We start from the raw sequence: 21,984 nt of genomic DNA on the forward strand, positions 1-21,984 counted from the left end.
CATCAGAACAGATACAGACTTTCGTGAAATCTAGGGATGCACTGAAAAGAAATCACATGTTTGAAAATATAATCTGAAAATAATTGGTGCTCTCACTGCAGCTGCTATCACAGCGCTACACAGCAAAGTGCAATCGTGACGAATACTTAAAATAACACACAAGTTTTGTGTGACGCTCTACTGCCTGTGATCTCATTTGATATATAGTTGTTAATGTTCATCAGGTTGATGAAGTGCACAGTAACTGCTGGACTGACATACGGCAGGGGATGACATCACTGAAGTTCATGTTGTGTCTTAGCTGTTGTTTTCATTAAAACTACTGTATATCATAATAAAATGTAGTATAAGCAAGGATACTGAGTTCCTGTATTACTTTTTTTGCATGTAATAGTTTTCTAAAACTTTACATTATTTAAATAAAATGCTGATAAATTTAACTATGTTGCCTATAACTAAATGAAGAATATTTAGTATTGTTTAATTTTTATCTAATTTTGGTGTGTTACATTCAAAAAAGTTTGATTGTTTTATTGGGTTGTGGTCCAACTCAGATTCTTTAAATCAAGGGTGGAGTGGGACCAAAAAATCTACCGGGAAATTTTCGTATACCACCGGCCCTACGTGGTAAAAGAAAGGTCTCATATTTGTAGTAAAACTAGGGTAATACAAATCGTAATCAATCTGCAAAAAAAAAAAAAAAAACATTTTCATAATAATAATAATAAATCATGAAATCATAGCAAATTTTCCTAAATGCTAATTTTCCTTTTTCCACTGTTATAGCTTATTTATTTTAACATGTTTGGCACATTTACCTTATTTATTTCAGTAATATTGCTGTTTTTCCAGTAATAATAATATAATTTACATGCCAATCCTGTTTCCTTGTCTGTTTATTAATTTTATTATTCTGTTAAAGTTATGTGTGGTTATTTATTGCCATGAGACGTTCATTGCTGTCATATGCGGAATAATGTGTGCATCTTTCTACAGTTCCTTTGAAAATTATTTTTGTCAAAGTTTTGAGAAATAATAATGTTGTGAGAATATTTATTGTTATATTGCAGTTGAATACTTTCATCTATAATATGGAAATCACATAGTAGGAAATATATAATGTGATACTGCAAAGTTACCCTTCTAATTTGCATTTATGATATAGCCATATGGAGACAAACCTTTGCAAAAGTGCTGATTTGATCCATTCATGTCCTTAGCACCAGGCTAGAAATTTTACAAATAGTCTATCTGCTTGATGGATCAATCCGACCGCATATGTACTGCAATAAACAGGCATTTGGCAGCTTTTTACATCAAAGGACGGCAGGCTATGCCGTTTGGGGAGGGGCCGTTTACTGATCCCCCTATATTTTTAAAATCCTAGACATGGTTGGACCTGCCGAGCAGGTTGAGCACTTTTATATACTGTGTTGAGCAAAGAGGCTGCACAGTTTGACCAGCGGGAAGCAGCCGCACATCAGGCCGCCAGACGGGGTTGCTATATAACTCGCAATGTATAATATATTATCAGACCGGCCCTCGCGGCCTCAAAACACTACCAGCCCAACGGGAAATGTCCCGACTCTCCCGATGGCCGCTCCGCTACTCCTTTAAATTAATTAAACTAAAAAGTCTAATATTTATACAATTATACAAATACTTAAAAAAATATGCATTGACAGTATAAAGTTGTTTCAGTATCGGTTTTGGCCCAGAGATTTCATTTGAGTGCATCTGGGCCATGTTTGAACGCTTCACATGACTGTGATTGACATGACTGTGTTTAAATGTAAGATTGTGTTGTCTTACAGTTCTGTTGTGGACACTGGGATGTGCTCTGGGATGCGGCTCAGTCGAAGGTTCGAACAGTCAACCACATTCGACTCACAGCGGCATTTGGCCGGACAGACCGGCTCATTATTACAGTCGTTATTCAGCCTGGCGTCCTCAGTTCCTATAACACAGAATTAAACACTCAGACAAAAACATCTGGAGTGTAGAGACAAAGCTGTTATACTGCATACGTGAACATTAAATTATACAAAGACTCATAATGTCACACACAAATACGCACGCACGAGTTAAATATCACTTCATGTTTCCATTTACTGGAAGTGTAAAGTTTTTTGTTTTGTAAAACTGAGCCCTGTTACATAAGCTGAAGAGAAGACATCTCTTAAGGTTGATGTGAAATCCTGTTCATTATTAAAGTTTTCTAACGTCCAGCATACAGTAAAGATGAGACTCTTCAAAATAAAGTCTTTGTGTCTCAGGATTTCTTGTGTTGTGTAAGAGATTATAAATGACAGACAAAGGGCAGACGAGAGCAAAGCCACATGTTTAAATGGTCTGGGTTTAATTTGAAACTTCCTATAATTTATTGAATAAAACAGTGAACTCCAGAACAAGAACAAGCAGTTTTTCATGACATCCAGAATTCTCCAGCAAAACCATTTCTCCCCATTTTATGTATAGTTTTTCTTTTTCAATAGCACTATGAAACATTTAGCTTCATGTTCAGTGCAGTTCTCACCTGGGATGATGTACTGCTCATTGGCTGTTATGGAGACACAAAAAGAAAGCAAGTTTTCAGGATTGTTTATATGATGTTGAACATTGAATGATATTTTCTCACAGCTGAATAACGTGTTAAAAAGTTGACCAAATAGACCACCTTTAGCTGTTTTTTTTTGTGGTAGACCCAACCCAAACTAAACCAAACCATGGGGTACTATGCAATGGAAAAGCGCCATAGTTATAGGTTTTAGCTAAGGTGCTGTAACAGCTCTAAAAAGTGATGGTTTACCAGGTTGACCTCAGCTTCACCAACTGATGAACCACCTGCTCATGCTATAACCATACAGCTGAAAGCTTGAGAAACAAATGTGTCCCAATAACTAATGTCTTTCATATGCATTTGAAACAGTGTTTATGCGCTAATGTTTAAAGAAAACTGACGTAAAAGTACTCCTGTGATCAATTCCTGTTATATCAGCACTAAACCGAACGGCAGAGATGTTTTACCAGAGCAGCGAAACTTCTTGCTCTTGATTTGACCGATGCGTTTGTTGGCGAGGCGGCGAGGACTGGTGCAGCGGGCGCCGCTGGTCTCAATGGGGTTCGAGCGAAGATAATCAGCCAACCACTTCAGATTACAGTCACAGATGAACGGATTCTGTGCTAAATGACTGCAGTGACACAGAAAAGAAAACTCCTTCAAAAGCACAGAACAGACAAAACTTTATGCCAAACTGTAGACCAGTGGTTCTCAAACTGGGGTCCGGGGCCCCCAGGGGGGCCGCGAGACGGTGCCAGGGGGGCACCAGTTTTATGACATTTGATAAAATACATTCATTTATCATAAATTTTGTGTAATTGAACCAAAAAAATAAGCCTACTATCCTACTTTGTATAATTTAATATGTTTTGTTTAATTAAAATGTTACATTTTAGAACTGTTTTTGTCATAAATTTTCTTTGGGGGGGGGGCGCGAAGGAATGCACTGTATACAAGGAGGGCCACACACAGAAAAAGTTTGAGAACCACTGCTGTAGACCATTTGGGCCCTGAAACAAAAGTCAAACATTATGAAAGTCTGTGTATTAACAGCTCATTGATTCATACGTATCTTTTAAACAGTTACACACTGATACAAAAACAGTAAAAAGTAAATCGACTGTGTGTACATGATGTGAACAAAGATTTTTTATAATACAGATATGCAGGATGCTTTAGGTACTTTGCCCAAACAAAGTTAATCACAAATGACAGTGACTTAAAACTGAAGCAAACATAAATGAGGGTTTGAATATCTCCTGAACATCCCGCTCTGTTTTATGACTGCTTGTATTTCATTGTTTGTTTGTATTATACTTTTGGTCAACATTTGCACACAAAATGCAAAAAAAAAGATTGGACGGTATCACTTTTGAGCACTGATATTAAATTAAAGCAACACTATGTAGTTTCCATGTAAAAATGACTTACAGCTCCCCCATGTGGTTGAAAAGCGCAACAGTGCCTGGTATCAGACACTCTTCTGCAGGCAGGGGGAGGGGCGGGGCTGTGTTTCCTACCCTCCACCGCCACTTTCAGAGTGTGCTTGTAGCAGCTAGGAGGCTGCTCAGGTTGCAGCAACAGTAAAATTTGTCCAGTTAAAAGTTGTTCTATCACTGAAATAATTTTAGAGACATTATTTAAAGGTAAAAAAAACTACATAGTGTTGCTTAAAGCACAATAATAATAAAAAAAATTTTAAAGGGCACATAATATGCCCATTTTTACAAGATGTAATATAAGTCTCAGAGGTGTGTCCATTTATTTTAGCATATCCCTAAGTGTCCCAATTTTGTTTTGTGTGTGTACCTTTAAATGCAAATGAGCTATTGCTCTTCGCTCCCTTACCAAATGAGATGCATTGGATCTGATTTAGATCTGAATTTAACAGAGAATCACAGAAGGACAACAGACAACATCCAACTCACTAAGGGCAAAACTATGGTAAAACAGGGCTGTCAGTCAGCAGCCGTGGGCGGGGTTTAGCAGTGTGACATCACATTGCTAAGAGAATCAAACAGCATGTCTAATGAGACTTCTTTGGTTTAATGGGGATCTAAAAAGAAGGGGTGAATATTTTTTTCCATTGTGGTGGTTGTGTTCACACACTGGCAACACACATTTATGTCCAAACACCTTGTACAAGTGGATTTTGTATAATAGGTGCCCTTTAATTGAACGCATGTCCTGTCGCTTTGTTACTCAAGTCATTATTCAGTGCAAGCTACTTCAGATGTGATATTTTTCAATGACACACTGATTAATAAAGTTATTGTGTGGGACACTCCATGGTTTTGTCTCAGTCTGATCTTACAAAATACGTAAAATAGTCACGCATTATTTTGCTCAGTTTGCGTGACATTGCCAGTTATTTTCACCATTTTACGTGCCCCTGCCACGAATTTCTTTTCCGTGTCAGTTTCATGTATTGGTTATTCAACTGTTTTTTCTATTTTCTTACAATTGCCGCTTCGGTTTGGGGTTAGAACAACTTTATGTTACATAAAATGGCATCCTTACCCAAACCCAACTCTAACCCTAACGTCAGCCGACAAAGGTTTAAAAAGCATACGTAAAAATAGTATAAACCAATACTTTAAGTGACAGCAAATCTAACCCCAAACCAAAGTGACAATTGTTTAAAAAGAGGAAAAACAGTTGAGTTACCAATACGTGAAACCGTCACGGAAAAGAAAGTCGTGGCAGGGGCACGTAAAATGGTGGAAATACGTGACAAAACTGAGCAAACTAATGCATGACTATTTCACGGAAATTTGTGAGATCATGTTGCAGTGTCTTGTTCATTTACATGCAGCACTTTCTTTTATATGCTAATATTCCACAATAACAGCTGGATTATGATATGTTGCTGTATAATAAATGATTGTGATGTCTGTATGTCTGTGGATTGGTTTGTACTCACAGTGTCTGAATTGCACGCAGGGAGGTGAAGGTGCCCTTGGCCAGCGTTTGGATTTTGTTGTCATATAAAGACAGCAGTGAGAGATTTTGCAGGTCCTGAAACGTGTTGGCTCGGAGGCAGTGGATCTTGTTTGCATTTAAAAGGCTGAACACAAGAGCAGGGACAAAAGAGAAAGTAAAGTTTATGACAAAGTCACATTGCACACTTACTGATATTCAAACAATAATCTTGTGATCTTATAAACACTTCTAGACATTTCTTTCAGATACACTTACAGCAGCTGAAGGGCGTAGAGTCCATCAAACACTCCTCTGGGTAGATCAGTGATCTTATTGCCATACAGAACCCTGGACATCAGAGACAGACAGACATTCAGTATAACACACAAATGTGGTTTACAGGAACAATTACATAGACGCAATGAATTTGATACTGTACAAAATTCTATTCCCTTAACCTACACCAGTCCCAAACCACTTCCTCTGTCCCCTTAAACCATGTTTATAGCATAATAAACATGTCATTATACACTATTCATGTCTCCATAAACCACATATACCAACCCACACCCAACCACACAAACACACACACACAGACAAACATGCACTCACAGTGAGTTTAAGGAGCGTAGGCCATGGAAAGCATCGGGTGCAATCTCAGAAATCTGGTTGTTGCTGAGATCTCTGTGAAAAGAGAGCAAAAGAGAGAGAGAGAGAGAGAGAGAGAGAGAGAGAGACTGTGTTAGTAGATGCACGTGTACTCTGGTGGTTCTGGTCTGTTTTAGGCTCATGTGGTTGTAGGTATATAAATGTGTAGCTTTTAACCTCGAGGCCCGCTGTGGTGAGGGCTATTAGTAAACGGCAAGAAATCTGGACCTCAGAGAAGACTTTAATAAGCCTGTGGTCTTGCCATCAAACCACACTTCAGTACAACACTACACACTAGCCAGACTGAAAACATTTCCCAACAAGATGAATTGTGAATTGTGTACGCAGTATGTGTTTTTATGAGCGGTTGACATGGTTAAAAATCAAATCTGTTTCTTTAAAGCATCTGTAAGCTGGTTTAACGAGCTGGCAAACAAACAGACTGGTTTTGTGGTGTGTAGCAGCGCTAACCAGCTTACTTTTACTCTACCGCACAAATGTCAGTGCCGTCTTGTCCCATCATCTATCATTTAAGCCAAAGTACAACTCGTTTAGATTTCCACTGCAAAGTGATGTCTGAATCTTACAGTACTGGTTAGTTAGTGTTGGTCTCCTGAACCATTGACAAATGTAATCTTGTACCTTACATAACATCAAGCATTGTCTTATCTCTTTCCTTACATTCGGCGAAGTTTCTTGTATGGAGAGAACGCTCCAGGAGGGATCGACTTAATGCCGTTCTGTTCCAGACGTCTACAGAAAACAAAAATGGATAAGAGATATGAAAACAATACGGCAACAAAAAGTAAACATGACTACTTTCACACTTGATTCAATGTCTCAAAGTTACACCAGCAAGAATCAGAAATGATCTGCTAGATCTGGTCTAGATCCGGTCTTCATCTCCCTCTCTCTCTATTTTTTGGTGTACTGAATGAGTTTTAGTATAACAGTTTTGGACTATGATCATAAGAAATCATGTGCCATACTCATGATTATGTTAAGTTATGTAAGAAAAGTCTATTTGTTAGTATGGAAACAAAGTATCTGAAGTGATGTTCATATCTCTGATGTTCAGTAGCGGCTGCAGAAAGCAGTAAAATACTGCCACAGTCATCTCACATCATCCATCATCCAGTACATAATGTGCTTATGTCTAGAAACAAAATAACATTGAGTTGTGTTTAAAGGAAGTCATGTTTTTCCACTGAAAACCTTTACATAGATTTTGTGGTTTTGTTATGGGTTAAATAATTGATAGCTGATGCACAGTCCTTTCAGTGACCACAAGGATTTAATCAATAAAGTTAAATACTTATAATAAATAATAAATCTTATCCTAATACATTGTCATACTGTATATTTATTTAATTGTGTAATACTTTTCTTTACACTTACACAGCTTCTGTTACAGCTACTTCTGTGTAACAATACTGCCTTACACACTTCTGAGTGAATACTACATAGTGATGGTACATATAGGACTAGTAATGTCTTATTGTGCTTTGCCCAGAAAAATGTTCAAATGTCTTAACACTTAACAATTTTTGTAAAAAATTAACTAAACAAAGACAGACACACATATATAACAACAACAACAACAGAAAGCCATTCAAATCTTAATGCAAAAATCACATTTACTGCAAAAATTAGACGGACAATGACAGCTTCTGTTGTTATGATAAAATAAAAAAATATTAATTTGACAATTTGTGACATCTGTACACATCATGTCAGATTAGATATTGAGTTACTCTTATAAAAACTGTTTGAAAATTGTGATGTTTGTGATTATTTTCGTGGCCTGGCTGGGATAACACGCCAATGTTTTTGGCAGAAACATCAGGTAGCGGTGCATCTTCCTGTTACGGTACTTTCACAGGAGGTGTTAGCGACAGCGTTAACGCTTAACGGATGGCGTGAATAGAGCGTGGCTAACAGCCAATCACAGTGGCCGCAACACATGCTCCTCTGTGCTCCAGTTTTGCATAAACGTAATCGTCTGGCTCTTCACTAGGTTATTTGCATAAGGCAATCTGATTGGCTGAAGCCAGCATTGTCGCTTGAACAGAAATGTTTAAAGGTCCCTCTTTTTCCTGTGTTTTTAAAACCTTAATTGTGTTTATGCTACGCAATATAATATGCAAATGTTTTGTGTGTAAAAAAACACAGTATTTTTCACAAATTTACTCTATCTATACTGTTTTCACAACCCAGTCTCACCCCATGGTGTCAATATTTGACGACACTTGACCATGCGTCAATATGTTGACGCGGAGGGTATACCTTTCGCGTCATTTTTTGACGAACTGGGGACTTCAATACTATTAAGTCCGTTGCATTCTCTTTCCTATTTTCTTACCATTTTCGCGTCGGTTTAGGGTTAGATTTACATAATGACATCCCTACCCAAACCTAACTCTAACCCCAACGCCAGGTGACAACTGTTTAATTTCGCGTACCTAACTCTAACCCAACGCCAGGTGACAACTGATTAATTTCGCGTCCACTGTTTAATTTTGCCTAATATAACCCTAAACCGACGCGAAAATGGTAAGAAAATAGGAAAGAGAATGCAACCGACTTAATAGTATTGAAGTCCCCAGTTCGTCAAAAAATGACGCGAAAGGTATACCCTCCGAGTCAACATATTGACGCATGGTCAAGTGTCGTCAAATATTGACGCCATGGGGTGAGACTGGGCTTGATCATTTTGCAGTTATTATAAAAAAAAGAAAAAAAAATGAAGTCACCAAAAACGTGACCTTTAACTTTTGCAGCGAGCAATGCCAGTGACATGACGCTGACGGATCCACAATTCAGTTCGGCAACGCAAAGTAAATGAGAAGCGTTAACGCTGACGCCCCGTGTAAATGTACCGTTAGACTTGAAATGTCACGATGGGGTCTGGTTGTGCTTTTAGGGGTCTGGTTTAATGGCACAGCCTGTGGGTTTAGTCAACAATACAGTGAAGAAAGCGTCTCTGTTCATAGTGGCTCATTTAAAACAGGAAAAGTCATTTGTCGGGGTCATTTAGTGCCCAGCCAGCAACCGTTTCGACTTAAACACTTACAGAATTTCCCTTCTGTTCAAAAGCCGAGCACCCAGTGGGAAACAGAGCAACACAATTTACATTCCTCAGATTGCAGTGATTCCAGACAGCACATTCCTGTGGGCTCCTGTTCCCGGCTCTTCTGTTCGGCCTATTTATATATGTGTTCAAATAAATCTACTGGAGATGGGACTATAATCAACAGATCACGAGTTTCATGTTTAGTGCATACTGATTTATTTGTGTTCTGTTGTATGAATGTGAGCTCGGGCTTTTAACATTCATTGGTCACACCTCAGGACTGCAAAAACCTCTTATTTGCCATAATGTTTTCTCTTTAGAAAAACCCATTGATAAATTTATGGATGTTATGACAAAGCGTTATAATAATGTTATACTGGCGAGTACACTCACATCTCTGTCATACTGTCAGGCAGATTGGCTGGGATCGCTGTCAGTCCCTTCCCTCGACAGTCCACAATATTATTACTGCAGGTGCAGACGGCCGGACACGAACCCGCAGCAAAACTACACAGCTGAACAGCGGTGTCTTCAGTCTGACCTACAGAGTCAAGAGGAATTTACAGATTATTGTATGTTAATCAGTTGCAAACTAGCAATTAGATGCAAACTTTGGTATGCATGGTCCCTGTTGAATAAATAATAAAAATGATTCCCTGCCATTGTGTGCAGAAAAAAAACTTAGTCTTGTTGTCTTACCTGAACATGTGAACTCATGTTTTTGAACCTCGGCTACATTGAGTCCTCGCAGCGGAGCCGGAGAGGTGCATTGGGTGAACAGACCGATGGTCGGTCGTTCCCGCAGCCACTGGGATAACCAGGCAAGATGACAGTCACAGTTCAGGTTGTTGGAATGCAAACGGCTGAAGATGAGCACATAAACATTGAGTTAAGCTGTAACCTGATCTTAACCATCACGTCACACCATCCTCAAAATATTACTAAGCATCTCCTTAATATTTCTTTTAGTTATTAATCTTTTCATTTGGTAAAGATCAAGCTTAAAGGTGAAACTGGTCTAAAGAAATGCCTGTATTTTGCTTCCTTACTGTAACTTACTCTTTCCAAATACACGGTAAAAAAAAGAACTGCTATACATTCAATTCAATCATATCGTTTTCATTCTCTAAGTACATTAAGATTCTTTAATGTTTATTTCAGAACATACATCTGTTGTTGTATCCCATCATCTAAAAGAATAAATAACAACCAAACATGAAAGTCAATAAAAGCGTTCAGAGAAGAACCCAAAGCATCTAGATGTTTCATAAATACATTGTTCGGATGTTTATAAAGATGACAGTGTTTATGTCTGTGGTGATATGTTGTGTGTGTTTGTGGTTTGAGGCGGTTGGCGTCACACCAACACTTCATGGAATGAGTCTGTATACGGTACGTTTACTGCCTTTGTGCTCTTCATCTTCACTGCACTCTTCAATAAACTACTCTACACTTTACTTTTATCTCTAAAAGATATATAAAATATGTAGAAATAACACATGTACATTTGCAATGCAAGGCTCCGTCTTAGCTTAACTGGCAGATTGAATGCCATAAAACTCATCACAACCACAAAAAGTTTGTAATTATTTGCAGTGTTTGTTTAAATCTGTTTAGAAGTTATAAATATAAATAAAAGAGTCATTTTATTTGAGTTTGTGGAAATTAAAATGATAAGCTTGTTGAAAAAACTTTTTGAGTATGTTTTACTGTTCGTATTTACAATGAAATTATGAAAGAAGATATCTCAATGAAATCTCATATGGAGATTTAGGTCATTTCCCCTTAACTCCATCAGAAACCACTGGATATAGTTTAACACTTGTGTATGTTGTTTATATGTGTGTGCTACTCACAAGGTCCTGAGTTTGGGCATATGGTTGAAACTGGACACTGGAATACTGCTGATGTTGTTGTTGTTCAGAGTTCTGCCAAATATAAACAATCAAACAGTTTAAATGTAATGTTTGATCAACATTGAACATTGAGTAACATTTCCATGTCCCCACACAAGTGTAATGATGGAGGATAAAGTGAAACGAGATACTAACAAAACTTCAAGGCCACGTAACGCACGAAATGCTCCATCCTCAATACAGCTGATGTGATTCTTGTCCAGCTGACTGTAAAATACACAGTCAAACAACTGTTAAACAAATACTTCACATATGTTTACTCCTTTACTGTAGTATTGTCAGGAGGTCTGCTTACAGGTTCTTGATATCTGTGGCTCCACGGAAAGCCTTTCGAGGAATCGCCTGGATGAAATTCTCGCTCAGGTCTCTGTAAACATAGAAAACACAATGCATAGACATAACATTATATCAAAACTGCAGCCAATATAATCATAAACTAAATGTAATATCAAAACAGACAAAAAAAAGATATGCATTAATAAAACCCTATAATGCTCACATCAGACAATGATGTTTCTTACATTCCATTCATGTATGTTTAGGTTTCAATCTTATTCTTTTATCATTCAAGATAGGGCTGCACGATTTGGGTAATTTTTCCGATTGCGGTTATTCATGCTAATATTGCGATGTGCGATTGCGATTATAATAAGTAAAACTAGAAATGTTTTCGTATTGCCACGTGATGTAGCAACTGCTCAGTGTCAGTAATCCTAAATCCAAAATACTGCCATACAACAGACGTAGAGTTTTTTTTTTAGCTACCAGATCACTGTCAACCTCCTCTGCATCCATCTTCGCTCTGGTATAAGTGACGACGCACACCACACAGGTGCATGTCACACATGCACGGCCTTTTTTGTTCTTTTTTCTTTCTTTTTTTTAAACAGCAAGGAAAATCCTCAAACTGTTATCAGAAAGTTTGTGTTAACAAGTCCACACATGGATTTATTTAATATAATTGCAACATTTTGCTGTCATATAATTGCACAGGCTGACATTGCGATTGCGATTGCTATGCGATTAATTGTGCAGCACTAATTCAAGATATCTTAAAGGAATATTCCATTTTCTTTAAAAAAATCCAGATAATTTACTCACCAACATGTCATCCAAAATGTTGATGTCTTTCTTTGTTCAGTCGAGAAGAAATTATGTTTTTTGAGGAAAACATTGCAGGATTTTTCTCATTTTAATGGACTTTAATGGAGCCCAACATTTAATACTTAACTCAACACTTAACAGTTTTTTCAACGGAGTTTCAAAGGACTATAAACGATCCCAAACGAGGCATAAGGGTCTTATCTAGCGAAACGATTTTCATTTTTGACAAGAAAAATAACAAATATACACTTTAAAGCACAACTTTTCATCTAGATCCGGTCCAGCGCGACCTAACGTAAATGCGTAGTGACGTAGGGAGGTCACGTGTTACATATAAAACGCACATTTGCGGACCATTGTAAACAATAAACTGACACAAACACATGAATTAGTATCAGTTGACATACAACAACGTAGGAACGGTCCTCTTTCAACACACTTGTAAACACTGGGGCGGAGTTTCGCGTTCGTCCTCTGTGATCTCTTGACGTCATGACGTATTGCGTGGGGTCACGCTGACGCATCACGACCGGATTTAAACAAGAAGTTGTGCTTTAAAAGTGTATATTTGTTATTTTTCTTGTCAAAAATGACAATCGTTTTGCTAGATAAGACTCTTATGCCTTGTTTGGGATGGTTTATAGTCCTTTGAAACTCAGTTGAAAAAAACTGTTAAGTGTTGAGTTAAGTGTTAAGTGTTGGGGTCCATTAAAGTCTATTAAAATTAGAAAAATCCTGCAATGTTTTCCTCAAAAAACATAATTTCTTCTTGACTGAACAAAGAAAGACATCAACATTTTGGATGACATGGTGGTGAGTAAATTATCTGGATTTTTCTTTTAAGAAAATGGACTATTCCTTTAAGAGTTACATACAGATAACTGACACAAAAAACAACAACAATACTGGCCATAACATTTGCATTTGGTCTGGTCTTCTAATAACGTAAGCAACCAATGTTATATTTTTGTCCCTGAACAACCAATCTTAGGATGCCGTCTCAATGAAAAGGTCAAAGCTTTCTTGTCTCAACAATTTCTTAGCTGGAAGATCTTCCTTGAGCCATTTCTTAGGTATTGTTTTTGTTAATGGCTGCAATTAACATATTGAAATATATCTTTCTTTCTTTCTTTCTTTGTATTTCTGTTGAAGAAATATCCAAATTCAATCTTTTAAAACTGCAAACAAGGTTTAATTATTGAGGCTTGTATTAGGATGCGTTTTGTTCAATCGGATCACAAGTGGACGAGTAAGCTAAGCAACTTATGTTTGCAAAATGAAACAGAAACGAAAGAGTCGGAGAGCAGCTGCCTGCTTTAGTTTTCTTAATGAAAGCCTTAAGACCCCGCTGAACACTGTGGGTTTGTGCTAGAAGTCAGGACCGGTGTAAAAGATTGTGCTCGGTACATCACACATTAGATCAATAGGTGGAGAGTAGGCGGTCTTTTGTGGCTGCTCGAACACATTCGACTACCTCTGAATGTGGTTGAAAGTGGGCGAGCTCAAAACGCTGTTTACACTTGTGTTTAGTGTCATCCACTAACAACCAGAACCCATCTTTATATCAGGTGTACAGCCTAATTATGGCATTTATTGTGAAGGTGTAAAGTCCTTGACAAAAGCTTTTGGCTGAACATTGGTGAACTAAGTGAGTGAAGTTATGAAGTACATGTAGGTGTATGTAGTGGGGTCAATGTGTGCTACATATCATATGATATGTGAATGCATTGTGTGTGAAGTCAAGTAAAGTGAGTATGAATATGTTATCTTTTGCCTGCACCTCCGACGGTGTGTGTTTGCTTTAATGTTTTATTAAAGGACAGCAGAAGTTTGTCAATCTAAGAAATGCATCATTAGAATAAAGACGTTTAATAATTCAGAAATCATTGCATGCTGATGAGCAGAGTTTAAATCAGATGTTTAAATGACTTCTGTCTCCAGCGCTTCAGTGTTAATAACACATGACCGGTATTCATCTATTATCTGTAATGAATATCCACATGAGGTCTTCACGGCGTCTGCTCTCACGAAATTAAACTGAACCCAGCAATAATTCAACTGCTTAGATGAATAATCTAATTCTTATTATTTTTTTTTATAGTTCTAAATTAAACGTCCAACCTAAAACAGTGAAAGTGAAGCACAATGCTTATAGAGAGAAAAACAGCTGTAATAAAATGAAGACATGTCTAGCAGTAAAAGCCTGGAAATGATGGGATGAAGATCAGCGTCCTAAATCCTGTTAGTATGCTCTAAAGAGATCATCTACTAAACACTAAAGCTCTTTGACTAATGGAAAGCGGATTACACGTCTGTGAATGCACTAATAAGAGTTACATGATAATAATATTCACTTTTCAAACATAACAGAAAAATTAAATACAAAGAGCTAAACGGTATAAACTAAAATGAGATTTATAGGGAAGTGTTGCATTTGTGTATATAAATAGTTTTAGAAACATTTATTTTCCTATCCCAGTGTAAAGAAATATCTCTGATAAAAGCCGCTTACATCAGACTGTGTTTGCAGTATTTATTTAAACTGGTCTTGAAATCTCTGACTGGTTACTGGTTTTTGAAACCCCAGTGCAAATGACAGTAACAATACTCATGTGGGCTGCTGCCAAACAACTGATCTTTATATTACTTTATAATAACTTAATAATATAACACAAATCATTGCCTTTATCAAATCTTCCTCTGAGAGTTGGAAACATGCTGGGAATGATCTGGAATCCTTCCAAGAAAGTCCAGTAAGCACAGAGACTAAAAACATCGCTGTGCTGAGTTCTTCATAATGATTTCAATTATATCTCCAAAAATAATCTAGAGTTCTTTTGCAAAAAATTGTCAATTTTATTTATATAGCCCTTTTCATGCTTGTTTAATAGTTATAAATAATTATTAGTAAGTTAAAATGGTGAAAGTGCTAGGCTATTTAAGGCTTTATAGGTGATTAGCAATATTTTAAAGCAACACTATGTAGTTTTTTTACCTTTAAATAATGTCTCTAAAATTATTTCAGTGATAGAACAACTTTTAACTGGACAAATTGTACTGTTGCTGCAACCTGAGCAGCCTCCTAGCTGCTAAAAGCACACTCTGAAAGTGGCGGTGGAGGGTAGGAAACACAGCCCCGCCCCTCCCCCTGCCTGCAGAAGAGTGTCTGATACCAGGCACTGTTGCGCTTTTCAACCACATGGGGGAGCTGTAAGTCATTTTTACATGGAAACTACATAGTGTTGCTTTAAAATGTATGCAATATTTAAATGGTAGCCAGCCATGTTTTTAGATGCCATAATTGGCTTATGTGGTCATAAGTCTTAGATTGAGTAAGCACTCTTGCGGCGGCGTTTTGAACTAGCCGAAGCCTGTTTACCTGATTTGCGTGACATCCCCCGAGTAATGAGTTACAATAGTCTATTCTAGACGTCATAAAAGTGTGGATAAGCTTATCTGCATCCATCTGATGCAGACAGCATATGGTGTATTTTTTAGATATATCTAAGATGGAAGAATGCTGTGCGGCAGATGTTAGAGATATGACTATGATAGATTGAACGTCACACCTTGGTTCTTGAATGTGGAAGATGGAACAGCAGTGCAGCCGTCTATGGGCAACTTGTAATCTGATTCGGTTCAATAATAATGATCTCTGTCTTATTAGAGTTTAGCATAAGGAAATTATTTGCCATCCAGTCACTGATATCGCTAATATAGTCTGTTAACTTAGAAAACTGGTTTCGCTAGGATGTGAGGAGATTTAAAGCTGCATGTGAAAACTTATCTTATGTTTCCTGTTGTATTTTCAAAGTCCTATTATTTTACAAGAAAACAACAGTATTAGCAACATAAGATAACCGTTAGTCACTTAAAGAGGCTTTTATTTTGACTGTTTATTACGCGTCTCTCTGATTGATTCTGATTGGCCAGTCACGACATTCCAAGATTTGTAATTCCCAGACAACAGCCGCCTGAAACTAATAACACATGGCTGCAAATCATTTTGATAGGTACAGTTAAATATTGCACAAAAATGAAACATGTCTTTTAATGACATATATGAGATTTTGTTTACAAATGATTAAACCAAATAGTTTATTCATGTCAGGTCTAGGCATGGGCTGGTATACGTTTCTGGCAGTATGATAACCTTGAGCAAAAATACCACGATGTCACAGTGTTGTGGTATTGCCATTGCAACACAAAAATGTGTTACTTTCAAATGCCGGGTAAAAATAAAGCATTTAAATTATAATATGCTTTCAAAACATATATAATATTTTCGTGTAAACATCAAACCAATCACATGACTTCATGATTTAATGAATTTTGTATAAACACAGCTCATACCTTGAAGACGGTATCACCATGGCCGGACTTACCATTGGGCTTGATTGGGCTTGAGCCCAGGGGCCCCGGCCAATAGGGGCCTCCGTGCCGGCTTGCGTTCGTTTGATTTGTTCAGTCGTTTTCATTTATTATTTTACAGCCTATTGGTTGGTGCAGAATTGTTTGGTGCTGCATTTAATTCGTTAATATATATATGTCAGTCATCTTGGTGCTGAATATGACGCCCTGCGTTTACTGCTTTTGAAACCCATAGATGCTAGTATAATAGCGAATACGCGAAATGAGAGTCATAAATAAGCTTTACAGATAACGAGAAAGAGCAACGCGAAAATGAAGCGCTCCGTATGAAAGATTACTAGAGTAGGTCTTGTAACTCTGTTTTTTCTTGTTTGTTTGTAATCTAACGTGATACGCAGCAGGTATACGCAGTATATCCACTAGTAATGGTCAAGGATTTCCGTATACCCATTTAAAAAAGCGTGAAAATACTTAACAGTGTGTGACAAACCCTTAACACTTTCATTCATAAATTGACATCTGAATCACTCACCATTCGCATGCTCCACTTGCTACTTTGGCGGGTTGAACCTCATATACAGTCCGCTATTTGATATTTGGTACATTTAACTTCAATCGGCACTGCGCGATCCGATCATTATATGAAATCAAATTATCACGGCGCAAAAGTGATTGTAAAGCAGACGGGTGTATTCACGTGGTTCAACAACAGCCAAAAAATTACATCAGAGTACCGCGAGAGCTCACACGGAAAAGTCTGCTTTCTAATCGCTCTCGCGGTACTTCGACATCATCACCAAGCGGTCTGCGTAGCGCCAAATGAAATACAATCTGCTCGAAGTCTGCAGCTCACACGACCCTGTAACCAAACAGTTTCTGTGGAAAAGTGAACGAGTGGAGCAGGGCTACGAAACATAACAAAATCCGGAGAGTTAACAACGCACATATGATTATGTCAACATTTAAATCATCAGTCCAGTTTATTACTTCATCTGGAGGTGAGGATTCACTAAATTATGGCCATGTTGATGTCCTGATGCTTTTTGATATAATCCACTAGCTAGCTAGACTAACTTTCCTGTAGTTTCTCTTTCAGCATGTTTGCTAACAGAATCACAGTTTAAACTTCTGAAAAGTGTTCATTTTTATATCTACGTTCAAAGTATTAATGTATTACGTTCATATCAGACGCAAAATTAATTAATGATCATCTTCTCCATTTTGGTTTTTGGTGTCTAATATTACATGATGGTCTTGTCATAATTATTAAATTACATCCTAAAATATTTTCTTTTCACTGCACCACTTAGGCTATATGCACAAAATACGCTTGTTGATTATGTTTATAACATTATATGGTGTGTAATAAGGTGAATGTTAATCAAAACATATCATTCTCTTCTTAAGCTAAGTCTAACATAATGATTTTAAATGTTGTTATGGGGTATTTTTTTAATGTGCAGGATTAATGTGGATTTGTGACATCCCTAAAATACATTATTTAATTTTAGACTGGGCTTATGTTCTGCTTTAGAGATATAGGGGCAGTTTCCTAGTCAGGTCTTATCCTAGTCCAAGACTAAAAATGCATGTTTGATCTGTCTTAATTTAAACACATTTTGCACTGATATATCTTAACATATATCATTGCCATTGTTTTGTCTCAAGACGCACACCAGTGATGTTTTTGTAAGGTTTGTTTGTAAAAACTACTTGAATGCCCTAATATAACCTAGCAATAGGCCTAGTGCTGGATTAATCTAAACCCTGTCGGGAAACTTCCCTAAAATATAGTTCTATGATATATTTTTTATTTTAGGTTGTTTACTGTATGTGTGCACTCTCAGAAGATAATTTACACAAACTGTCACTGGGGTGGTACCCTTTCAAATAGTACACCTTTGTACCTAAAGAGTGCATATAATGGGTACAAATTTACCTATATCTGTACCTAAATGGTAAATATTAGGACCCATTTAAAGGGTACCGTCCCAGTGACAGCTTTTGTACCTTTTGTTCTGATAATGTAGGGCCCAAAATTTATTCAAGCCCAGGGGCCTCCACCCTGTTAAGTCCTGCCCTGGGTATCACAGAACATTTTAGTGGTTTTGACTGTTTAAAACCTTGGTATACCTTGAAAGCAGTAATCGGCCCATGCCTAGTCAGGTCCTGATCACACTCTCAGGGCTTATTTCTGTGATAACAACCTATACATTATCCCTTACATAAACTCCACATAATTACATTATTGTCTTGTTTTGTGTTTTATTTTTTACACTTAAGCATAATTTAAAAATGCTGACAAATGCTCCTTCATTCAGTCTTATATTTTAATAGGAGATCAAATGCTATCATTATTGTGTAGTCAGAGTGACAAACAGTCAAGCACATAATGTGATGTTAGTCTAAAATAACAGCAGTGATATATCTAAAGCTCTTATCTATTGCTCTCTAATAGAAATGTCCTGAGGATTTGTGAATCAATGATTCTTCACCAGAGGTGACACCAGTCAAATTACTCAAGTCAAGGTTGCTAAGAGACAAAGATGTACCCAGCTGGAACTGTGTGTGTGTGTGTGTGTGTGTGTGTGTGTGTGTGTGTGTGTGTGTGTGTGTGTGTGTGTGTGTGTGTGTGTGTGTGTGTGTGTGTGTGTGTGTGTGTGTGTGTGTGTGTGTGTGTGTGTGTGTGTGCGTGCATGCATGCATGTGTGTGTGTGTGTGTGTGTGTTCATGCATATGTTTATGTGTGTGTGTGTGTGTGTGTGTGTGTGTGGGTTGGTCTATGTGGTTTACGAGGACATGAATAGTGTATATTAACATGTTTATTATGCTATAAAGGTGGTTTACGGGGACATAGAGAGTGTCCTCATAAACGGAAAAGCTAAAAAAACATACTAAATGGTAGTTTTTCATAGATTAAAGACTGGCAACAGGTTTTTGTGACATTGGGGTTAGGGATTGGGGTAGGTAAGGGGAATAGAATATAACAGTTTGGACAGTATAAAATGCATTGCGTCTATGGAGATGTCCCCGTAAACCACATACACCAACATGTGTGTGTGTGTGTGTGTGTGTGTGTGTGTGTGTGTGTGTGTGTGTGTGTGTGTGTGTGTGTGTGTGTGTGTGTGTGTGTGTGTGTGTGTGTGTGTGTGTGTGTGTGTGTGTGTGTGTGTGTGTGTGTGTGTGTGTGTGTGTGTGTGTGTGTGTGTGTGTGTGTGTGTATGCCTGTCTAGACATTTTTTTGCGGCATAAAAAATAATTAATAAATACTTTTAAACCCATGACACATTTTTACTTTTTTACTTGGTACTTTATCCTTTAGCCTGTATCGATGAAGTCATGGACACTACATATTCTGCAGAAAGCATTACAACTTTATAACCCAATGTTTCTGCTTTCTTTTTGGATACATATGGTAATCTGTTTATTGCCACGTATCTTTCTATTGAAGTAAACATTCAGTTTCACACTTAACAGGTTTAAAGTAGCTCCATCTTAATAGAAAACACTAAGATCAAGAGTAATGAGTAAGAAGGGCTAAATACAGGACACAATCAATACAACAATCTCACTCAGCACCCTGCTGATAGGGAAAAGGCTTTCCCCTTATCATTTTGTCAGACATTTACAAACTTCAGTTGAAATGTTATTGCTGGTGGTGTGTGAATAAGCTGCTAGAGGACATCATCATCATCATCATCATCATACTGACCCCTACACCTCAGAGTTTCCTCAGGCAAACACACACAGAGATCTCACACTGACCAATCCATCTTCACATCATGACAACAATAGGAACGGCATTTTAACCCGAGGCCAAGGGTTAGAGACAGATGAAATAAAAAGGGTGAACCTCGTAGCTGTTGGTTTGGGTCTATTTTACAATAGCAGCGGGCTCCTTACTAGGAAGAGTAAATGAAATCACTGCCAGTAAAAAGATTATATAATTCTTTCAGATAAGTTTTCAGATCTCGGATGGCAAAGTTTTAACACACAAATCATGCAAACCAATGAATGAGAGAGAGTAGAAAGGATTTGTTCAGATGATTCAGGAAGAGCGGGCGAGAGTGTCTGGAATTCCTTTGTTTCGCTCGGCTAATATTTGCACATGGATTTGGCTTTTTCCTCTTTAACATTCACTGTTTAAAAAGCTGAACAAAACAGGGTTACCAGGCAGCGTGAGGCCAGTGTAATGAGTCAAAGAGCAGATATGGTGGCACGTCTGACTATTTGTTTGGCACGTAAGGTGCCCATTACCTGGACAGACAGACAGAAGCCCATATACAGCATACAGATCATATTTCTCATCTGTTTCACAGCCCACGCTGTAACGCTTTCTGATCATGAATTAGGATGCCGACGGCAAGGCAATGTTTGAAGTGTAGCTCAGACACTAGAAAGTACTTCACATGAATTCGAGAAGATGCCATTTGTGGCAAAAAATGCAGAAATCACAGCAGTAAAGCCCGAGCATTACTAAAAGTAGTCAATGCTAATGCAATTGTGTAAGCCAGACCTGTGATTCCTACAGTACAGAGCCATTCTGGGTGTCTGTATAACATCAGACATGATGGACATCATCAAAACCTTTTACTGAAAGCTTTAACATCTCTCTCTCGCTCTCTACTAATGGTTTAAGAGAAATGCAGTTCAGTCCGGAGATGACGGCAATGCTCTCCTCTCTCGTCTGGCTCTCGTGTCTCACTGGAATCCCTCAGCTTTAATATTACAAACAGAAGACTGATCTTACCCCTAAATATTTAAAGACTTTGCTTTCTGTGTAATTAATCACACTGGAGTATACGTCACCTGTTTAAAGTGTGTTTGTGGATGTGGAACATTAGGCAGAAGTTCCTCATGTCCTCTATTTGACACTTCAGAAGTAGGACAGAATGAGACATAGATCTGCAGAGGACTCTGTGTGTGTGCACACGCTTACAAACATACATCAAATCATACACGACTCCTAACATTAACCGGTGAAAAGCTTGTTTTTGTGAGTGAACAAAGAGAGGAGAATGTGTGTTTAATAATAAGAATAAAAATCTTCAGCCCTAAATTCTCAAAGCCGTCCTACAGAGATCTGCTCTCATTTCAGTATACACTTCATTTATGAACAGCTTTCTTAATTCAGATGAGAGATGATTAAACATCAAGCACATCAACACTGCAGGATCCAGCTTTCTGCACAGTCTCTGTGCCCGTTATAAAATAAACCGTACAGTTAAAAACATGTGCTTTAGATAAGACATGACTCTTATTCACACAAAAATGATTTCTTTTATTCTAGTTGCTAATAATCGTGAGTACATTTGGTATTATTAACACTTGAAAGAATGAAGAACTAAGATTTGTAAGACGCCACAATAATAAAGAGTCTGGGATCAGTT

At 37.7% G+C, this 21,984-nt stretch overlaps 1 protein-coding gene across 1 annotated transcript in view; it reads right to left on the reverse strand.

Moving 5' to 3' along the window:
• Positions 1-21,984, reverse strand: part of slit1a (slit homolog 1a (Drosophila)) — a 60,274-nt gene that overhangs the window by 20,240 nt on the left and 18,050 nt on the right. Inside the window, exons 5-16 of the mRNA XM_065249725.2 lie at positions 11,415-11,486; positions 11,255-11,326; positions 11,060-11,131; positions 9,903-10,066; positions 9,597-9,744; positions 6,812-6,883; positions 6,095-6,166; positions 5,759-5,830; positions 5,484-5,627; positions 3,028-3,191; positions 2,537-2,560; positions 1,813-1,957 (exon numbers count right to left, since the gene is read on the reverse strand). Of these exons, the coding sequence (XP_065105797.1) occupies positions 1,813-1,957; positions 2,537-2,560; positions 3,028-3,191; positions 5,484-5,627; positions 5,759-5,830; positions 6,095-6,166; positions 6,812-6,883; positions 9,597-9,744; positions 9,903-10,066; positions 11,060-11,131; positions 11,255-11,326; positions 11,415-11,486 (1,221 nt within the window). The remainder of the gene's footprint in view (positions 1-1,812; positions 1,958-2,536; positions 2,561-3,027; positions 3,192-5,483; positions 5,628-5,758; positions 5,831-6,094; positions 6,167-6,811; positions 6,884-9,596; positions 9,745-9,902; positions 10,067-11,059; positions 11,132-11,254; positions 11,327-11,414; positions 11,487-21,984) is intronic.

The sequence above is a fragment of the Paramisgurnus dabryanus genome, chromosome 20, assembly GCF_030506205.2.
Source record: "Paramisgurnus dabryanus chromosome 20, PD_genome_1.1, whole genome shotgun sequence".
NCBI classification, from domain to species: Eukaryota; Metazoa; Chordata; class Actinopteri; order Cypriniformes; family Cobitidae; genus Paramisgurnus; species Paramisgurnus dabryanus.